The 22,344-nt window shown below is 36.1% G+C and overlaps 2 protein-coding genes across 2 annotated transcripts in view; one reads left to right on the forward strand and one right to left on the reverse strand.

Annotated features, from left to right (window-relative positions):
• Slc39a10 (solute carrier family 39 (zinc transporter), member 10) overlaps window positions 1-18,811 on the forward strand; it is a 49,828-nt gene extending 31,017 nt beyond the window's left edge. Inside the window, exons 4-10 of the mRNA XM_013009944.1 lie at window positions 487-656; window positions 1,918-2,106; window positions 5,864-5,984; window positions 7,268-7,636; window positions 8,288-8,368; window positions 14,707-14,897; window positions 16,079-18,811. Coding sequence (XP_012865398.1) covers window positions 487-656; window positions 1,918-2,106; window positions 5,864-5,984; window positions 7,268-7,636; window positions 8,288-8,368; window positions 14,707-14,897; window positions 16,079-16,237 — 1,280 coding nt within the window. The 3' untranslated portion in view covers window positions 16,238-18,811. The remainder of the gene's footprint in view (window positions 1-486; window positions 657-1,917; window positions 2,107-5,863; window positions 5,985-7,267; window positions 7,637-8,287; window positions 8,369-14,706; window positions 14,898-16,078) is intronic.
• Window positions 18,812-18,831: 20 nt separating this feature from the next.
• Dnah7 (dynein, axonemal, heavy chain 7) overlaps window positions 18,832-22,344 on the reverse strand; it is a 197,157-nt gene continuing 193,644 nt past the window's right edge. Inside the window, exon 62 of the mRNA XM_013013366.1 lies at window positions 18,832-19,221. Coding sequence (XP_012868820.1) covers window positions 19,015-19,221 — 207 coding nt within the window. The 3' untranslated portion in view covers window positions 18,832-19,014. The remainder of the gene's footprint in view (window positions 19,222-22,344) is intronic.

Genomic DNA, 22,344 nt, shown 5'->3' on the forward strand with positions numbered 1-22,344 from the left:
AAGGAAAAACTGAATTATCCTTTTTGTTTTCTACCCTGGTAACAAAACTTAGGGCCTCATGCATATTAGGCAAGTGTTCTACTTCTGAGTTATACCCAACCTGGTTTTTTGTTTGTTTGTTTTTTTTAATTTGGTCAGTCACAGGGCTTGATTGAATTCAGGGCCCAGGGCTGTCCCTGGGCTTTTTTGCTCTAGGCTAGCATTCTACCAATTGATGCCACATTACCACTTCAGTTTTCTGGGGGTTAATTGACTTTCCAGCCATGGCTGGCTTTGAACTGTGATCCTCAGCCTCTGGATTCCCAGTTTCTGAGCATGTGCCTCCATGCCTGGCTCTGAATTATTATAACCATAAAGCTATGACATTTGCGTTTAACCATTTATGGAATAAATTTGAATTTTGGTCTGATTTATTACTTAAACTTTATATTAGACGAATTCATGTTTGCTAGTGTCTCACTAATGTTGACGCTTCTTTTCCTACAGCATGGATTTGTGGTATCATTTCTATCACTGTCATTAGCCTGCTTTCCTTGCTGGGTGTGATTTTGGTTCCCATCATTAACCAAGGATGCTTCAAATTCCTTCTCACATTCCTTGTTGCGTTAGCTGTAGGAACAATGAGTGGAGATGCCCTTCTTCATCTACTGCCCCATGTAAGAAATCTCTTTATTTTAAAAAGTATTTAAGAGGATAGTGTTCTTCAGTTACAAGCTGTGGTAAAACTATGCTCATATTTTTGTTGCTTTATTTGATTATAGAATGAACCCCCCTCCCGTTTTCATTGTTTTGATAGCAATGTTTTTGAAGCAAATTGAATCATCAGGTTTTTAAATAGCAATAAGTTATGTCTTTTATTTTTGTGGTATATCAAGAAAGCCTTATAAAAATGTATACAAAAAACATTTAACAACTGTGTATATAATTTTTTTACAGTTAATATTTTTATCATAGTTTTTATGATTATTTTTATATAGGTAATTTTTATTATAATTAATGTATTTCATTTTACAGTTACCTATAGAAGCATTTAAAAGTTTGGGGTTTTTGTTGGTGGTGTTTGTTTGTCTATATTGGGGTTTGAACTTAGAGTCTTGCACTCTGATTTGGACTGATTGCTCATAGCTGGTGTGTTACAGCTTGAGCCATGTTCCAGCTTGTTGTTATTTTCTGGTTAATTAGAGATAGACTGCCAAAGATGTTTCTGCCTAGGCTGGTTTTGAACCAAGCTTCTGTAGGGCTTAGCCTCTTGAGTAGTTTGGATTTACAGGCCTGAGCCACCAGCACAAGGCTTAAATTTATGGTACTTATTTTATTACAAAGCATAGTACTTTCCAGACAACAGAGTAATAATGTAAATTAAATTGAAGACTTCTTTAAGTGGAATACTATGTAAAGGAACACTTTGAAAATTAAAAGATACTGTTATGATCTCATTTATATTAAAAAAAAACCCCAATGATCTTATAGGAGGTAAGAGTGGAAATGTTTACCATACCAGAGGCTGGGGATGGTACAAAGGAGAGGACAATAAGGAGAGGTTGTTCAGTAGGTACTAAGTCATAGTTAGATAGGAGGAAGGATTCTCAGTGAGCTATTATATAGTAGGATGACTCTAAGGATAATGAACTATCTTGTTTTTATAAAACTAGAAGGAAGAATTGCAAATGTTTTCAAGAGCTAGATATGCTTACCCTGATTTGATCATTTTATAATGCTTGCATGTGTTGAAACATTAGATAGCACCTGATAAATATATACAACTTTTATGTGTTAAAAATAAAAATAGCCAAACTAAATTTTGAGATAAATGCTAGTAAGTATTTTGTGTTGTATAAGAAATTGTAATTTGTGATCCCCGAATGTGAAATACCATCTCAGCCACATGTTTAGAAATGTCTTCATTTTTATTAACAGTCGCAGGGTGGACACGATCACAGTCACCAGCACGCACACGGACACGGACATTCTCATGGGCATGAACCCAAGAAGTTTCTGGAAGAATATGATGCTGTGTTGAAAGGACTTGTTGCCCTTGGAGGCATTTACTTGTTGTTTATAATTGAACACTGCATCCGAATGTTTAAACACTACAAACAGCAAAGAGTAAGTACTGTTTAATGCATTTCATTTTCTGAGATATAGACTCAAACCAAAAATCATCTTTCTCCAGACATATCCTTTTCTTAATTGTGATGTTGATGTCTTACCTCTTTTTTTCCTAAATTTTTCCTGGTGGGCCTTCTACCAACAGTGAAATTGGCAGCTCTTCTCTTTGTCTTTAATAGTTAATATTATAAAAAAAGGCTAACTTCGGTGTCACTCATTTTCTTTTGTTAGTACATTTCTTTTGGCATTTCTTTTTTTTTTTTGTCGGCCGTGGGGCTTGAACTCTGGGCCTGGGCACTGTCCCTCAGCTCTTCAGCTCAAGGCGAGCGCTCTACCACTTGAGCTACAGCACCACTTTTTTTTGGCATTTCTGTTCAAGTTTTAGCAGTCTAGTTTTTGCATCATTTGTGCAACATCTCATCTAAGTGATTTAAATAAGATGGATAAAGCTATTGACCAGTTTATGATATCAGTCTTATTAGGTGATATTTTGAATCGCAAATGAAAAAATGAGAAAGAAGTTCTGGTGTGCTGTATATTAGGGTAACTATAAGTGACAACAAACTATAAATTTAAAAAAAGCTAGAAGAAAGAATTTTGTAAGTTTTCACCAAATAGAAATATAGGTGAGATATTTGAGGAAATAAGTATGTCTAATCTGATTTAAATGTTGTATGATTTACACATGTATCAAAACATAGAATGGAGTCACTACATGTAGTTTTTATTTTTATGTATCATTTAATATTTAAAGTGGTAAAAAAATGGCAATGAAATGAATAGAAACTTCCCTTTAGGGAAATGCAAATCAAAACCTCAATGAGGAGATAGGATTATACACTCAACATATACATAGAGCTTCCTGCTCCAGAACCCACCAAGAGAAAAACACCTATAATCTACCATCTCACCTAGTTAGAATAGCTGTAGTCAATTAAAAAATAAAATCTTGGTGAAGCCATGGAAAGAAAGGAACTCTTACATAGTATTAATGGGAAACTACCATAGTGAAGAGTTCCTCAAAAACTAAATCATAGTTCTATTATGATTCAGATGTTCCATTTATAAATGTATTTTTCAGGAAATGAATTAAACCTTTGAGCAGTACTCAACCTCCCATATCCATTGTATCACTTCACAAGAGTTAAGATAGGAATCAACCTCAGTGCCCATCTATAGATGAGTAACTAAACTGGTGTCTATACACTGCAGAATACTGTTCAGTGACAGAGAAAATGAAATCCTAATATTTGTAGCAAAATGGATAGACTGGAAGGTATTAGTGAAAATGAAATAAACTAGACCTAGAAAGTCAAGGCTACGTGTTCTCTCATAAGTCCAAGGTAACAAACTTCCACCTCCATGTAGAACAGTGATTATTACAGGTCAGGAAGAGAAGGGGAGGATAACAGGTAGAAAACACAGAAGAGTTCACAGTAACTGTTGTAAATCTTACAAAGCAAGGATCTTGAAGGCTCTTCGAATATAAAAATGGTATAGAGAGAAAATGTGCCCCAATTTGGTCAGTATGTTCTGTCTACATGTTTTGGAATACCGAAGTAAACTCCTGATATGCACAATTAGAATGTTAGTCAAAAGAAAGGGAAAGATGTAAAATAGAAAAATGAGCTTATTATTTCCATAAAGTTATAGTGCAATGTATGCCGCATTGTAGTTGCCAAGATGAACCAAAACAACAGTCAACATTCTAGGGCATTTTATAGGGTCCTGTTGCTTATGGGGTACAGTATGGAAGGAAGAAACGGATGATAGCCATACTACCTCATGTCTAACTAGCCATATAGGCTCACTTCATGCAGCAATTAGAAGGCTTAATGTCTCTGACTCAGTTTATAACTTAACCTATAAGGAAAACCAACACCTAAGTTGTTGCTCCAGGAAGTAAACGCCTCCCAGACAGAGAGCACTGACTTATTTTAACACTGTCCTAGCATATTAACTTTCTTTAATTAATAGTGGATGAGAGTAAAAATTTAAGTTGGAAGTATTGGAAAGTAGTAAAAAGCCAAACTTGAAATATTTAAATGTAAGCTATGAAATAAATAATTACAAAGCAACAAAGAAATAATCTTATAAATGTGTTAGAAACAATCGCATGAAAGAAAAAAAAAAACATTTGAGTATGTCCCTCCCTCACAGTATAACCCCTGCTTTCACTGTATTTGATGTCGGTATAATTTGTGGAGGGGAAAGGGAAAAACAAGTCATTTAAATAAGGATACAGGTGGTCCTGTTGCAACAATGAGAAGTACAAGTTGTTATGTCGAAAACGAACTTTTGTGGGGGGGGGGCGGGGGGGGGGGGGGGGGGGGGGAAGATGGGAAGGGATGGGAAGGGGAAACAAAGGAGGATGCTACAATGCTTGGTAAGAAATGTACTCATCATCTTGCCCAAGTAATTGTAACCCCTCTGTACAGTATTTTCACAGTAAAAAATAAATAAAAATTTTAAAAAAACATTTGAATACATAGCTTAGGGTTCATTTCCCTAACATCAACTTAACTGACCTTTTCTGCTTGACTCAGACATATACTAGATATTGCAAATAAGGGAAACCATGGGACCTATGTTTCTTTGGGCCTGGCTTACTTCACTTCATATAATTTTTTCCAAGTCTTTACATTTCCTAACAAATGGGGCAATGTAATTCTTTCTGATGGAAGCATAGAATTCCATTGTGTATATATGCCACATTTTCTTGATCCACTCATCTACTGAGGGGCATCTGGGTTGGTTCTATATCTTAGCTATGGTAAATAAGGCTGCAATAAACATAGTCATCTTTCACTGTATTTGATGTTGTTATAATTTGTGGAGGAGAAAGGAAAAAACAAATTGTTTAAATAGGGATACAGGTGGACACATTGCAACAATGAGACCTACAAGTCCTATGTCGAAAACGAACTTTACAACTTTGGTAGTGGGGGGAGGAGGGTTGGATGGGGGCGTGGAGGGAGGATGGGATGGGAAGGGGAAACAAAGGAGGAGGCTACAATGCTTGATAAGAAATGTACTCATTATCTTGTCCATGTAATTGTAAGCCCTCTGTACAGTATTTTCATAATTAGAAAGAAATAAAATAAGAAATAAACAATTAGTATATATAAGTAACTGAGCATAGATTAAATTATATGTTTGATGTCTGAATTCAAAGTAATAAGAAAGAATAGTTTTATTATTGCAACAGTATTAAGATTCAGTTATTGAGACTGGTCATATACCATCTCATTTAGTCCTCAAAACAATCTTGTTTTCATCTTACAGATGAGTGTTCTTGTGTTCAACATTAGTAAACTTGCCAAGTTTTAGAAGTAAGCTACAACTTTAGTACTTCAAGTTTAACTTTCCCATTTTAACCACATTCAGGAAAATGTGAGATTCCATTAAATGTAGACTAAAATTCAAAGGAATAAGCTTTAATTTTTAGTTTTCAGAAATTTCAAAGTACTATTGGACTATTACTCTGTTACCTAATACCTCTAGGGAGATATTTCATATACTTTACACATTTCATTGGTGGTACATATAATATTTTGTACTTCACAATCTTTAATTTTGCGTCTAGTTAGATCCTTGGACGTCTGTGATTTTTTTTCCCCTCACTACTTTTCTAAATAATTTATAAATGCATATCTAAAGTTAGTACCAGTTGTTCCCCATAGGTATTAACAAGTAGATATTAGTACAGATTTTTACTATAGACTTTAAACTGATAATAGATATATATTTTCAGGGAAAACAGAAATGGTTTATGAAGCAGAGCACAGAAGAGTCAACTATTGGAAGAAAGCTTTCGGATCATAAGTTAAACAACACCCCAGATGCTGACTGGCTTCAACTCAAACCTCTTGCTGGTAGTCAATAATTCTGACTAAAGATAAACTTTCAAAATAACACAAAATCGAACTGTGCCTAAGTTTGCAATATTTTTGTAACTTTCTTTTTTGTTGTTGTTTTTGTTTTTGTTGGTCATGGGACTTGAACTTTGAGCCTGGGAACTGTCCCTCAGCTCTTCAGCTCAAGGCTAGCACTCTTCCACTTGAGCCACAGTGCCATTTCCAGTTTTCTGAGTGGTTTATTGGAGATAAGAGTCTCATGGACTTTCTTGCCCGGGCTGGCTTTTAACTGGGATCCTTAGATCTCAGCCTCCAGAGGAGCTAGGATTATAGGCGTGAGCTACTACGTCCGGCTTCTTTGTAACTTTTTAAATTTTAGTTAATATTAATAGTTTTCCCCAACTCTTAGTGTCTTAGTTATGATTTTATTTATTTCAGCTAATTCCAGCCTTATTCATGATGTAATGGGGGCTGAAATATGTTAGGAGTAAGAAACGTTTTGTACTTTTAGTCTCCCCTCCAAAAGAAAAAATGAGTAAAATTTGAAAAGGTGATCCTAGCGCTCATGAGGCTAAAGCAGGAGGATTGTGAGTTCAAGGCTAGCTTGGGCAATCTACTAAGACTATATCTCTATAAAAAGAGGTCTTTCTAGATAGTAATTTAGTGTTTTATTTTTTGGTAGTACAAAATCACTTTATTATCCATATGTGATTAGATTCATATGGAAAAAAGGAAAGTTTCTGTACTGAAGGGAGAAAAATGGTCTTTGTCTAGTATTTTAAAGCCAAGATCCATGTATTGCATTGCATGATATGTATGAGATATTTAGTTCTCATTGCAACATTATTTTGTAACCTAAGTTTTCTCACTTTCTGTTTAGCTGTTTCCCCTCAATGTACCAATGATTGTATACAAAAAAAAGGGAAACCTAGAATCTAGTAGAACTCTGCTCCAAATTACAAACTAGTTTTTGGAAAACAGATTGAAAGGCCAACCTCAGTTTTTAAGAGTTAACCTTATCTGATCTTTTCACTTGCATGAGTTTCTGAGTAGCTTGTCAGTAACTAGAGCATTGAGAGAGGTGAAGATTTTGCCATCATCCATCTATATAACTTGACAAGTTATTTAAACTTTGCTAGAAAGCCTCTATTGGAATGATGTTTAAATTGTTTAAAGAAAATATATTTATTTAAAACTCTTTAAAGATAATCATTTAAGAAATGTTTGTTTCACTACTATTCTGCCAGGCTAGCAAATATACATTTGCTTATTGATTAAACATTTCTTTTGCTCTGCTGTAGGAACTGATGATTCTGTTGTTTCTGAAGATCGACTTAATGAAACTGAAATGACAGACTTAGAAGGCCAACAAGAATCTCCTCCTAAAAATTACCTTTGTATAGAAGAGGAGAAAATAATGGACCATTCTCACAGCGATGGCTTACACGCCATTCACGAGCATGATCTCCATGTTACTGCACATAACCATCACGATGAGAATAAAACTGTGCTGAGGAAACATAACCACCAGTGGCACCACAAGCACTCTCATCATTCTCATGGTCCCTGTCATTCTGGATCAGATCTGAAAGAGACAGGAATAGCTAATATAGCCTGGATGGTAATCATGGGGGATGGCATTCACAACTTCAGTGATGGACTAGCAATTGGTAAGTGACTTGCAACTTGGGTATCATTTATTTTTCTCTAAAGATGTTTCTTTTCTTATTCTACTATGCCTATACTAATCTTATGAACTATTAATTCATAAGATGAAAATTCACCTAGAGCTTAACAAATTACTGTTAGGTTATTCTTGCTATCATTTAGGTTTTTCAAAGGGTATCTTCCTGGGTTTGTTAGGTATATTTGGAAGTATAAAAGTAAAAGTTAATTTGGGAGAGAGTGGGAAGTAGGAGACTAAACAACACATTTACTAAAGTAAATTTCTTAGATATCTTTGAATAAGTGAAGAAAAACTTGCAGTGTTAAAAATCCATTGTACCAAATTCCTATTACCAGTTTAACAAGAAATGTGACTCATAAATGACTTTGCTTGGGATATACTTTATTAATTATTCAGAAGCAGGCTTTGGTATCTTTCAGAAAGCAAAGACCATATTTTAGTATCCATAGTGGCTATCAATCCTAAAGAATAAAAGATTCTACTAGTATATGGAGATCATATGTTCCACAGTACTTAGCATAGATAGGTGAGTCCCACAGACACAAAGATTCATGGACAAGAGCTTCTCGTCTGTCATGTAAGTGGGAAAAACAAGGTCAGTAAGCTTCACTTGTCTTCTTTTCCTCTTCTTCAGGAGCGGCATTTAGTGCTGGACTGACAGGAGGGATCAGTACTTCTATAGCTGTCTTCTGTCATGAGCTGCCACATGAATTAGGTAATGGAACTTTAAAGGTTTTACCAGATTTTATCAAAGCTAAGACTTCTTTCATTGTGAAATACATTCAAATTTCAGAAATATTAAACCATAAAAAATGACTGATGACAAGCACAAAAGGTGTGTCAATCATAAAGTATATCCTAATAATGTAACATCCTAATGTAATGATGAATTTCATTTCTGTGTGCTTTCCTTTGTACTTAGAAATAATTATACTATTATGACAAAGGATATAAATTCTGACTAGCACACAGAGCATTATTTTAAAAAGAAGGAACATATCCACCCTCTGCAGTGGATCTAGGATTTAAATTCATGATGCTCTACTACTTGAATCATGTTCCCAGTCCTGTTTTGCTTCAGTTATTTTTCAAATAAGGTCTTGTTGTTTTGCTTAGACTGGCCCAGAACCATTATCTTACCTATAATCAAGCTTGGTTTGCTTGTTCATAGCTAGTTCTTCACCACTTGAGCCACACCTTTAGTCCAGCATTTTATTGGTTAATTGGAGATGGAGTCTCATGGGCTTTTCTGCCCAGCTGGCTTTGAATTGTGATCTTCCAAAACTCAATTTGTTGTGTGGCTAGAGCTGTAAGCTACCAGTGCCAAGATTTGTCATAAGAATCTTTCTCCAGCTTCATTACTGTGTTTCACTATTTTATGCCTTGGATTTACTCTTCCACTAAATTGCACTTTCTTTAGATCTTTCTTTTGGTATTTAGTGTGTTTCCTCTTCATATTTCCAAATTCTTAAGCTGTAAGGTTTTTAGTGTAAAGTATTTTATACGCCTCTAACTAGCAGATACTGTCATTAGCCTAATTTCATAGCAAATGAAGATTTTTGTCTATGAGAATCTTGATTTGCTTCATATTTTAGTCATTCACTTTTTGAAAAGCTTTCTTAGCAATAGATTTGGATACACACACACACACACACACACAATTTTTCTCCCTGCCTGTCTACCTGGTATTCCCTTAAATAGAGTATGTCAGGCCATTTTGTGCTTACGTATGATTTTATTGAATTACCTTATCTCTAGGGAATCAGGCACAGATTTGAATACAAGAAGTTTAAGAGGTGAGGGATGGTTGTTTTTTTTTTTAACCACTTTGTCCATTTTTTCTCTCTCCAGTTTCTCATTGAAGGAGATTCAGGTGAGGCACAGTAGTACATGTAGACAAATTTAGTACATTGATTATTAGATAAATCCCAGCACTCAATGCAGAGCTCTGATTATAAAGCTAGATTTGGAGAACTCTACCTTGTCGGCTAACACCACAAAGTGAGCCATTTAGGCTCCAAATGTGTCTGCCTATTTATCCCCTCAACTTCACCCCACATAACCAGAGGTTGAGGTGTTGCCATTGCTGTGAGAAGAAACATCAATCCAGTCCAATCCTAGTGATAAAATGACATATATTCCCTATACACTAGCTGGATAGGTTACTACAAGTGAAAGAACATAAGGAAAAAAAGAAAAACATTATTGTGTTTCCCCTACCCTGGAAGTGACAGAAAGTCTCTGGCCTTCTATCTATCAACAGGTAGGAAGCACTCAAAACATGATTTCAGGGCCTAGGTTTTGCTTAGCAGAGCAATGGGGTAATTTTTGTAAAACAAGGCCAGATGAATATCCAGTTCTATTTGGATTATCTGTTTTTACTTACCTGGGAAGAAACAGGATGTGCACAGGTACCAGTCTTCTTTCTCAAAAGTCACTCAGGCATGAGGAAAATCAGTACCTGCTAGGCTCAGGTGGATCTTGTGACAAATTTATTTAATGGTTGGGAAGTAGCATGGTTTATCATATTTCAGGATAATTTATTTGTTCTAAAATCTCTTTTGCCCTATGTATGAACATGAGACCCTAAGAGAAAACATCTGTATTTAAATCACATTGCTGTGCAATCAGTCATTGATTCCACATTTTGGCATTCTTCTTCTGAACAAATTGCTGTTTCCCAGTGGTATACAAGGTATATTTTTGTGTTTAGATGTGACCAAATATGACATGAACAGATAGGTCTTAGAACCTTAGAGTCATACAACACTCAAGGAAATTTTTCATGAAGAGATTGAAGCCATTCAAGAAATAGCAAACCCATACCTTCATTTCATGTTTGCCCTAGGGTATAGGTAATGAGTAAAATTGCCTGAATTATTGACTCATTGCTTTATTATTCACTCCCACATCCCTGAAATAAGGTGCCGTCTCCAGCTTTTGAAAGAAAGCCTGAAGAAGGACATCTTAAGGGGAAAGGAACTGGGGTAATCCAGAAGGACAGATAATCCAAACTCTCTTTTTGATGCTGAGCAGTGTATTTTAGCTTCAAGGAGATTATGTTTTGGGAAATAAATACAGCCACATTTTTAGGACTCAGCTCTAGTCAGTTATAGTGCTATAACATTACCTGCCCCCTGCCCCCCTACTTTTTTTTTGTCAGTCTATGAATTAAATTGAAATTCCGAATGAGTTTCGCATGATGTGCTACACTGTCCAGGGAAGATCAAACATTCATTTTTATAGGTTTATATGGAATTTCAATGTGTGTGTAAGCATTATGTAAGATCAGAATAAAGAACCATCAAATATATTCTTGGTTTAAAAAAAAATTCAATTGCTGTTAGCAGATATTGGTATATCATTGGTTCGCAACTTAATGCCTTTGCCAGGATACTTTATTTGTTGTTCTAACAATCTCCTTTGTCAGAAGGAAGGAAGAAATATCGATTTATTGAATTGTGGATACACTTGAAAATTCAGCCAAATTCCCAGATGTGGGGAATCTTGACATACTTTCAAAATGTTTATATAGATTTTTACAAAGAAACATGGAGAAAATACTCAGAAACCTTTGTGAATTTGTAGCTTAAAATAAGATGAGAAAAGACAGATTTCATGTGAAAGAACACACTTATTACAGAGATTATAGAAAAACATTTGAGGTGTAGCATTAGCAGCATAAAATACTTAGCTTAAATCTGACACAGTAAACATACAGCGTGAATGCTGAAAACCACAAATCACTAACAGAAGAAATCCAAGAAGGCTTAAATTTAGAGATATACCAGGCTTGTGAACTAAAAGACTCTATTGTTAGGACATTAATTCTTGTAGATCGAAAAACTCAACAGACTCTTTGCAGAAAAAAGTGAGTTAAAAAAAAAAAACACAGGCTGGGAAGTTGGCTCAGTGGTACAGCGCTTGCCTTGCATGCCTGAGGCCCTGGGTTCGATTCCTCAGCACCACATAAGCAAAAAGAAAAGCCAGAAGTGGCGCTGTGGCTCCACTGGTAGAGCGCTAGCCTTGAGCTGAAGAGCTGAGGGACAGCGCCCAGCCCAGAGTACAAGCCCCATGACTGGACCCCCCCCCCAAAAAAAGAAAAAAACACTGTATATGGAAAGGAAATATTCTTTGAGTAGCCAGAAATTTTTGAAAAAGAACAAAAAAACACTTATTATACAGCCACAAAAATAAAAACAGTTGGTTTTGGTAAAATAATTACATAAATATCAGTGAAACAGAGCTTAGAGACTTCATATATATGGCAACTTATTTTCAACTGAAGTATAAAGAAAACCCCCTGTAGAAAGGATAGTCTTCAACAACTGATGCTGTAAAGATGTTCACTACCAATAAACCATAACAACCACTACCACAAAATGACACCAAAAATCTTTAACCCATTCCTTACAATATACACAAATACTAATTGAAAATAAATGATTGATTTGAATGGACAGCCCAAAATATAGTACACTTTCTAAAAGAAAACAAGTATTTTTTATGTCCTTGGACAAACCGCTTTTAGACACAGCATGATCCATTAAGAATAAAGGCCTTTAGAACAAAAAGATTTAGATTTCTCAACTTAGTAACACCCAACCTTACCCCGCAAGAAAAAAGACAAAAAGAGTTGAACAGAAATTTCACTAAAAGAAGGTTTACAGATAAGAAATCAGATGTGAGATTTCAGATGCTGGATCTGTTATTAAGCCAAGGATGGCAAGGGTGTAAAACAACTAAGTGCTCTTTCACTTTGCTGGTGGAATTTCATACAGTTGTGCTTACTGCTTAGAGCTGCGTGAATTTCTGTGGGACTGCTTATTGTAGAGTCTGGAATTTCCTTTTAGCAAGTACCTACCAAAGAGAAATGAAAACTTAGGTTTGCATGAAAAGCTGCTTGTGGTTTATACAGTGATTTTATGCATAACTGCCCCAAGCTGGAAACATCCTAAGCTGGTGAATGGATATAAACATAGTATGGTGTTATTTCTAACTTTGGATGAATAGTGCTTCACAATAAAACACAATTTCCTGATATACATAAAACCCAGGCAAAATATGAAGTATTGTATAATCCCATTTGTATGATCCACAAAAGGTAAAACTGAGGCACAAAGGAAATTACTGGTGCTCTTAAAAGTTTACAAGAATTTTGGGAGGAGGGTAATGAAACAGTTTCAGAGTTTAATAGTGGCTATCTCCATGTTATATGTGCTTTTCAAAATCCATATAACTCTTTATCAACAAAATAATTTATATCAATTTAAAAATATTATATAAAAATAATTCATGCTGGGTGCCAGTGGCTCATCATGCCTGTAATCCTAGTTACTCAGGAGGCTGAGATCTGAGGATCGCAGTTCAAAGCCAGCCAGGCAGGAAAAGCTATGAAACTCTTATCTCCAATAAACCACCAGAAAACTGGAAGTGGCATTGTGGCTCAAGTGGTAGAGCACTAGCCTTGAGCTGAAGAGCTGAGGGACAGCGCCCAGTCCCAGAGTTCAAACCCCATGACCACCCCCCCAAAAAAAAATTCATGCAGAGTCTTGATTACAGTTAATTCATGCTATTTGATTGCTACGTAGGAATGAAGAAAATTATCCTGCTATCCAGTAATAACAGGAAAGATAGCAAAGGGAATGAAGTAGACTATATTGTTCCTATTTTGTTCATTGAGTAATCAGTTGTTCATTGAATATTAAATCATCCTCCCTTTCAGGCCACACTATGAAATCATATTCCTTTCATAATCTAAACGACAGTTCTGTAGCCTCATTTCTGTTACCTAACCCCCTGCCAAAGAAATTGACCATTTGGCACCATTGACTCAAAATGATTAATTGGAAATATGGAGGAGAAATTTGTGAAGGAGGAAGTTAGGGAGCTCTTAAAGGAAGCTGAGGAAAAAGAAAATTAAATGGAGCCCCAAAGGAGAGAAGAGATAGTGTGATACTAAAATCTAATTTTTAACAGAAGAATTAAGCTACAGTGTTTTGGATCCTAGGAGAAACTAAAAATTTAGCAGCTCTAGAAGATACCCTTGGTGATTTACCTTTTCAAACTAATGTTTTTGTTTTGTTTCTTTTTTTTTTTTTGTAGTTGATAGCCATTTCATGGAATCTGTAAAAATAAGACCTTGTACTAATTTCTTTATTAACTTCTGCTTACTTATTACAGACTAGGACCTTGTAGCCATGAGAACTAGTAAAAAGTAGCTCCTGAATTTTTAGATATGTACATGTAAGGGAATGGAAAACCCCAACAGGATACAAGTTCCAGGACACTTGCTATATAACATACCTTGCATATACTGTGTGTTCAGTAGTTGACTTGGTAACTAAAAGTGTTATAAATAAGTAAATTGCTTCAACAATACTATCTGGCAACATTTTGCCCTTGTCTAGCATTTCTTGGAGCAGTAATCTTCTTTTGTTTGTTCTTTCGTACATTTGTAGCTAAATGCTTACATATCTAGGAAGAAAACCCTAGGATTTTCTTTTTTGTGCTCTGCCTTGGTTTATTCTTGTATCCAAGTTTCTTCACAGATAGAAACCTGACAATGTTTGCTCTTTGAGGTATTGATGCTCTGACAGGCATTAGTTAGGACATTAATGTACACTGTGATGGGATCATGGATTTTTAGGATTTTCAGAAATAAGGCTTATTTCTGATGTAAACATTGCATAAAGCATCCTTAAGCTATTGTCTGTTCTTGCTTGTCATGTCCACTTGAAGAACAAAAGGATCTGAGAACAGAGAAAAGAGTGTTACTGTTCTTGTTTTCACTTGTGGTTTTCTTGATATGTTTTTAAAAGAAATCTTACATTTTAAGTTATATGGTAAGATGTAAGTATACAATTCTTTGAATTTTAAAAGTATTGGACTTGTATAACTATCAGGGTACAGAATCAGGGTACAGAATCATCTGTCACCCTAACAAACTGACTTATGCTATAAAAGATGTATCTTTCAAGAGTTTTTCTCCTTTTGAACCTGTGTTTTGCAATCCCGTAGTTTTAAAACTCACCTATTATGTCTTAATTGCAGGTGATTTTGCAGTTCTTCTGAAAGCAGGCATGACTGTAAAGCAAGCTATTGTATACAACCTCCTCTCTGCCATGATGGCGTACATAGGCATGCTCATAGGCACAGCTGTTGGCCAGTATGCCAATAACATCACACTGTGGATCTTTGCAATCACGGCAGGCATGTTCCTCTATGTAGCCTTAGTGGATATGGTAAGAAATATTATGTGTGTATGTTATATTGAACTTTCTATTAGAATGCAGGTTTCCAAAGTCTTCAGTAACCATTTGAAGCCATTTCTGATGGTTGGCTTTTTTTTTTTTTTGGTCAGTCATGAGGCTGGAACTCTGTGCCTGAGCACTGTGCCTGTGCTCTTCAGCTCAAGGCGAGCGCTGTACCGCTTGAGCTACAGCACCACTTCTGGTTTTCGAGTGGTTTATTGGAGATAAGAGTCTTACAGACTTTCCTGCCTGGGCTGGCTTTGAACTGAGATCCTCACAAATCTCAGGCTCCTGAGTAGCTAGGATTACAGGCGTGAGCCACCAGCGCCTGGCTTTGGTTGGCTTTTTTGTTGTTGTTGTTTGTTTGTTTGAGTCATGTACCATGGGAAATTGAGTTCATAATTAGGATTGAACAAATGGAGTTCACAATTAGGATTGAGTGGACCAAGTCTATAACCAAGAAAGTAGAGATATAAATGACCAAAAATATTTTAACAGGAAAGGTTTGAACTCTTACTGAAGACTAAAAGTAGCCATTAGTCAAAAGTATTCTTATGTGTGTTAATGTAGCTTGATATACCATGTTCGTGAAACTGCAAAGAGGCTGGCTAAAAAGGAGAATTAGGGAAGTTTTCCTGCAATAGGAAATCTCGGCTAAGTATTAAAGAATATATGGGTTTATTAAAAGCAAAAGCAAAGGGTGTGTAAGTAAACCAAATGATAACAACATTCTGTTTCTGGGATTGTATTGTGAAAAAATAGCCTAAAATGAGTACCATCTGTAAAAGCAGTAAGTAAGCAAACAAAACCCAACTGAAGTATTATTTGTAGTGTCACAATTGTATTAAGGAATGCTCTAAATATTCAGGAGCAAGAAAGACGTAGCTACATGAATCCGCTAGGATTCTAATGCCTCCAAAACTAATGTATTTTTTCTGGATTAAGTAGAAAAAAAAATGGGATGAAGTATTGCATTCATACTATCAGGTAGGTATTCGCCAGATGATGACAGTCACACAAAACACTTTGCTAAAAAAGATTCATCTTGTAAACATTAAGGAAAGGAAAGACAAGGTGTAAGTAGTCCAGCTATGACTGGATATAGGAAGTTGCCAGTTGGCTGAACTTAACAAACTTTAAATTGCTTATAAAGATGAATTTCTTTTTTTCAGCTTCCAGAAATGTTGCATGGTGATGGTGACAATGAAGAACATGGCTTTTGTCCAGTGGGGCAGTTCATTCTTCAGAACTTGGGATTGCTGTTTGGGTTTGCCATCATGCTGGTGATTGCCCTCTATGAAGACAAGATTGTGTTTGACATCCAGTTTTGACCATTCCCAGTAATCGCTGTTGGTTACGACCATGTTACCCTGCAGCTTTGCATCTATTCTTGTACTGTATGCACAATGCTCAAAGAAAAGTCAGTGGCTTGCACTACTTACAAGTCCTATAGATTTGAGCCTAAAAGCAGAAGACTGGTGCTCAGTACTGTTTTCCCTGCATGAAGGGGTTTCAAAAACATAGTTTGTGATAAAGATAGGAGAAAAGGACTCCAGGAACCAATGTTGATATAAGTTTGATTAAGACTTTTTAAAAAATAATCATATAAAACACTAGTCTCTTTATTAGTTGAAACTTCTGTGACTATGCAGAAATAGAAATCGAACCAAAAAAATCACTTAAATTTTAAAAATATTTTAAATGGACTTTGAGCAGACTTTCTTTGTGCTAAGTATGAACTGTAGTGCCCTTCGATTCAGCTACATATAAATGTATGGGGTAACAGGGATCAACTCCACACAACGTTGAAATCGCATAAAGTAGACTGTAGGAACTAGAGGAAAGCCCAGGCTGCATTAGAGTATGAATTTAGCATTGGGAAAAGCCCTTATTCTTGAATCTAGAGTTACTATTTTTGTATATATTTGCATAGTGTTTAAACTTGCAGCCTAAACTACTGAAAATTGTGATTGTATGTTTGTGTGAGCTTCAGTTTAATGAAAGATTCATAACAGTTCTTTGTACTATTATATAATACTTGGTGTTTGGGGGTGGTATTTTTCTTTTTTTTAACTTTAATTTTGTTTTTGTTTTGGGGTTTTTGTGGAGGAAGGTGGGGTCAAGAGCATGTGGTCAGATGCTTTTTCCTTAAAACTATAACTCTGGGAAATATCAAAGAAATGAACCCAAACATGATACTCAATTTTTGAATTTCAAGGACTAACAAAACGAAATTCTCAATATTCACATCATTCCCTAGTTTGGCATTGGAACCAAAAGCACATGCTATGACTGGCAGTTAATGTTGTAAGGCAGAAAATCCAAGTTTATCATATCTAATCTGTATATGAAGTGTCAAACAGTTACCAGGATAAAAACTTGGTTGATACCATGGCTGTCATGGTACCAAGCAAATGATGAAGCTGAAATCACCATCATTTTGTGCCAAGATATACTGTTTGTGCCTAATAGATATTGGTTTCCTATGTAGGTGCCCTATTCTTCTACATAATCATAAATGATTTGTGAGAAGTGCAAGCCATGTTTATCCTGAAGTTTTTACTCAGTAGTTTGTAGTACTAGTCATATGCATGTTGCTTTCTGTTTACATCTTGTGCCACACGGTCCTCATTTAGGCCAGGTAAACTGTATTTGAACTATGTGCAGCTAGCTTTTTCAATTTGCTTGGCATCCTGTGTAGCTCTTTTTAAAACCTTACAATTCAAAAATCTAAGAGCCAAACTCTTTCCATTCCATATTACATGTTTTCATTTATTCCTTCTCCTTTTCCCAGAATTCCTTTTCTCTTTATATGGACTTTTTAAAAACAGAACTTTAAGAGCAGCACATGAATCCAGGTATTAGTAGGTTATGGTCAGTGTTTCTTCTTTATGCTGTTAGCAAGGTTGCTTAGGTTTTGTTACATCTTTAATTTATGCTTGAATTTGAAAAATTGTTTTTGGCTTTCTCCGTGGCCTCCTTGTACTCAGTAGGAATTCTGTACACAGAGTGTTTTCGGCATTGGACGCTGAATTAGGACAGTCCTCATCTCATTGCTTGGCCCTTCAAGCAACCTAGCTAAAAGGTGCTGACGTTTTATTTAGTACTGCCAACTTTAATTGATACAAGTATCTTGCTTTCTGAACCAAGATACGTTTATAGTTATTTTGGGGGTTTTACACCCACGGAGGATTGTGCATCCCATCATTAAATCTACTTCATTTAAAGAGCAACAGCTGGAATATACTCCCATTATTAAAATAAATGCCTCATTTCAAGCAGATCGGTTATGCTAAAGTTTTATATTCTCTAAAGAGTGGTATTATCTTCATTTGCTAGATTATTTTTTAACCTTTTAGGAGGGCTGTAACAGTTGCTGCTAGTATTTTGATAGGGTTCCACCAGTATTTAGTTTTCACATCATTCTAATGTACAGTTTCAAGTCTTACTAGACAATCTTAATTCCACTACATTTCTGTTTGGCTCCAACATTCCGTTTAGCTTGACCAGTCTAATTTTAATCTGTGTTTGTTGGAGGTCATTAATGTTACTTGTACAATGCTGTCACTGTGTGACATCCAAATGAATTTTGGTGTATATCACATTGCAGTCAATCAGCTGTGATTATGCTTAGAAATACTATAGTAACTAGATGCAGTGTGAATTCTTTCCATTAACAGTGAGTCAGTGGCTTAAATGTGATTATGGTCCTGCAAGGTGATACTTGCTAAAATATCTAAACTTTTTTTTGTTGTAACTGAATCATTTTTTTTAAAAGAAAATTATAAAGCTGGAAATGATAAAATGCTGTTTTTTTTCATTGTCAACAGTGGTGTGTCATTTTATGTGTGTTCCTAATGCTTATGGAACTCTCCCAAAATAAAGTTACTCAAAAAGAGCTAATATACCAATGTGGTTTTTTTACTATGTATTTCAGAACGTTTCTTTACCTTGAACTATGACTCATTTTAAATATAGACTACCTTTGCACATGAGTTCATAATTAAGAATACAAATAATTCACTTTATTTCAACAACAACAAAAAGGAAAATGTACTCTACTTTAGCCATCTAATAGAAAATGGGAACAAGGGAATTACAGTTGGGGTTATGAGTTAAGTTGACATAACAGTGCTACGCCCCTTCCAATCCAGTGCTCCTTTGGTTCGTCAGAAGGAAGAATCATAGCAATCACAAAATTAGTGGAATGGCCAGTGGTGGATAATGTTCCTCTCCGCTCACTTGTTTTGTACAATGGAGCAATGTAACTTGGGCGTTTTTCTATATCTGTCCTCTTACAGGGCTTTAACCACATCTGGAAGAGAGAGTATAACACCTCTGTTAAGGCTGTTAAACCAATTCTCATAGCTAACTTTAGAACTAGTTAAAAACTAAATGAAAAAAATAAAGCTTTTACTCTTTCAAAAAGTATATTACCCAACTATTTGTAAATTCACTCCTGTTTTTTCCTCTTGGGGTGATTTGTGGTATTTACAATAGCAAAACAAAAAAGCAAATATATTTTCAAAGGGAAGAATTGTTACTATTCTCAAAAATCACAAGATAGTATTGTTTCTTAGTTATTCAATTAAATCTAGTCCCAAAGAATTCTCAAGAGATTTTTTTTATCAACAGTTGTTCAACCCGTCTACCTCCCCACTATGAGAGATTATCTTACAATGCATAATATGTATATTATGGTATGCTTAAGACATGTGGTCATTAACCTTGATGTGTTGCTGAGAACCAATATTAACCACAGCAGTCACTTTATAGTAGTTGCATAGAGACTTGTGTTGAGGTTGGGTGCATTCTAACCCCAATTCATATTCATGATAAGAATAATAGGAAAAACCTTTATAATAACCAGTATTTTAACTTTATTCATAAATCTTGAAACTTAAAAGTATCAACAAGGGTGCTGAAAATATATTTTACTTTTGTCAAACGACTATGATCTAATTCCTGAATTTCTATATTTGAAATCTTTTTAAATAGAATTCTCATTTTAGGTATAAATGGCCTAACACTAAAAAAAATTAATTCACTGATATAAAACATTGCCTATGCAGGATGGCTGAATAGAAGCACGTAGCATTCTCTGCTCCTTTACAGAGTAGAACCAAAGCAACAGGCATATTGATGCACACTGAGTGGAGTGACCATCACAACATTAACAAGAGAAAGGGAAACCTTGTGAAATCTAGACATCTGAGACAGCAGCCTGGCAAGACGAACATCCAACATCTCCTGTGCCTGCTCCATGGGCCAGTGTTACAGGGGCAGGGTGAAAGAATGCCAGGTTTCCTTTTCTATTCAGTGTTGGTTTTGGCAATTTCAGATGTTGGAGAGTATTGTGCTTCACTCATGTTAGGGACCTGAAATCCACTGGGGGGTCTGCCTATGGGAAGAAACACTTCATCTCCCAGCACCCCCTAGGATGCTATAGCCAGTAGCCATCTTGAGAAAAATCCTCTGTGTGTGTGTGTGTGTGTGTGTGTGTGTGTGTGTGTGTGTGTGTGTGTATTATTTATTTAACTTTACATTTTAATTAGGTCAATTTGAGTATGTCTTAAATCTAAATTTCATTGTAAAGGTGATGTACTGAAGGGGTTACAGTTACATAAGTTAGGTAATGAGTACATTTCTTTTTGAACAGTGTTACCCTTCCCTCATTTTCCCCCACTTTTTCCCCTCCTGACCCACCCAACTTGTAAGGTTCATTTCCAACATGGTGTGTATCACTGTTGAATTAGTTTGCCTTTGTCCCACCATTTCTGTGATTCCCCTTCCCCTCCCCAAATCAGATAAACATATATACATGATAAAGGGTACAGAAATTTTAAAAAAGTGACAAAAAGGAATAAACCAAAAGAAAAAAGAACTACAAACACTACACTACAAATCAGAAACCTCTTATATGACCATTTGTTGGAGTTCATTTCAACAAGCATCATTTTATATGGTCAAATGCACATAACTATTGAGCCACTGTGATCCTCTCCTAAGAATATTCTTTGCTCTCACTGTGCAAATGCTTAGAGTGCTGCTTAATTATGTCTAAGTGTAATTATTTGTCTTTTACTAACCTTTGAATAACTTGTAGACCTAGTTATTACAAATGAGGGAAATCATGCAGCCTATGTTTCTTTCTAGATTACTTCACTTAATACAATTTTTTTCCAGGTCTTTCCATTTCTTTACAAATGGGGTGATGCCATTCTTTCTGATGGAAGCACAGAATTCCATTGAGTATATATACCACAGTCTCTTGATCCATTCATCCCTTTCAGTGGATGCCCCTCAAAGGATCCTGTTTTCTGAACTTGGACTGCTCCATGAGTCAGAAAACCCTGCTTACCCCTGTCTCTGGCACTTCCACAGACATGAACTGCAATGCCTTACCAGCCAGCCAAAGCTGCTAAGACAATGAGGAACAGTAGCCGAGGGTGCTGTCCACAGAACTGGGGGTTCTAGGAGTCTGCCTCATGAGATGGGAGCAGCAAGTCTCCCATGGTTATGTATCGTGTCAGGACAGGAGAGTTGCTCCTTTCCAGCACCAAGAAGAAATGTCTTGCTGGCAAGGTGGAGAAAGGAGTTCTGCTCCCTGGCCCACAGAGGTGTGCTGGAGTAAATTCAGCAATGCCAACACAGCTTTGGGCTGCAGCTCTGCTTCCTAGGCACACCGTCTAAGCAGATCCACGTGAACTTTGCCCAGCGCTGCCTATTGCAGTCTTCAGCTGAGAAGAATTTCAGCCATGTCTTACACTCACTTGAACCCTTGAAAGTGCTAGAACTAAACTCAAGACAAAATCCTCTTGCTATGTCACCTATCCCCAGGCATGCACAGCTTGGCATGAGTTCAGAGGTCCAGATCCTGGGTAGGATATCCAAAAGGGAGGATTCTTTCCCCTGTCTTCCCCTGAAACACATGACCTGCACCAATGTTAATCAGAAGACCAGAAACCATTCAAAGGACAGCCAACATAATGCCCTCATTATCCAGTAGGAGCAATGGGACAGTGTGTACCCTCCACACTCTACTACCGACCGCACCTGCCTGACTTCCCACTCTTGGGAAATTTGTAGAGACATTCATGGCATGGAATGGCTGACTCCATTTCAGTACATGCCATGCCCGAACTCTCTAGTCACAGCCAAAGAAAGGTACAGAGAAATTACACTGTAGTACCCGGCTAGAAGTAAACTAAGAAATGAATAACAAATGGGTAATTCAAAACACCTCTTTAGAAAGACAAATTCTAAGAAAGTCATCCATAAGAGTGGTAGATAAACCATTTCACCAACTGCACAAATCTCAACATAAGATGAAAATATTGAAAATGGTAATATGACTCCTCCTACAGTTCATGATTCTAGTAACAGATTCCCAAGACACTGAAGTGGATGAAATAAATGCCTGATTTAAAAAAATAAA

This window comes from Dipodomys ordii, unplaced genomic scaffold, assembly GCF_000151885.1.
Source record: "Dipodomys ordii isolate 6190 unplaced genomic scaffold, Dord_2.0 Scaffold1, whole genome shotgun sequence".
NCBI lineage: Eukaryota > Metazoa > Chordata > Mammalia > Rodentia > Heteromyidae > Dipodomys > Dipodomys ordii.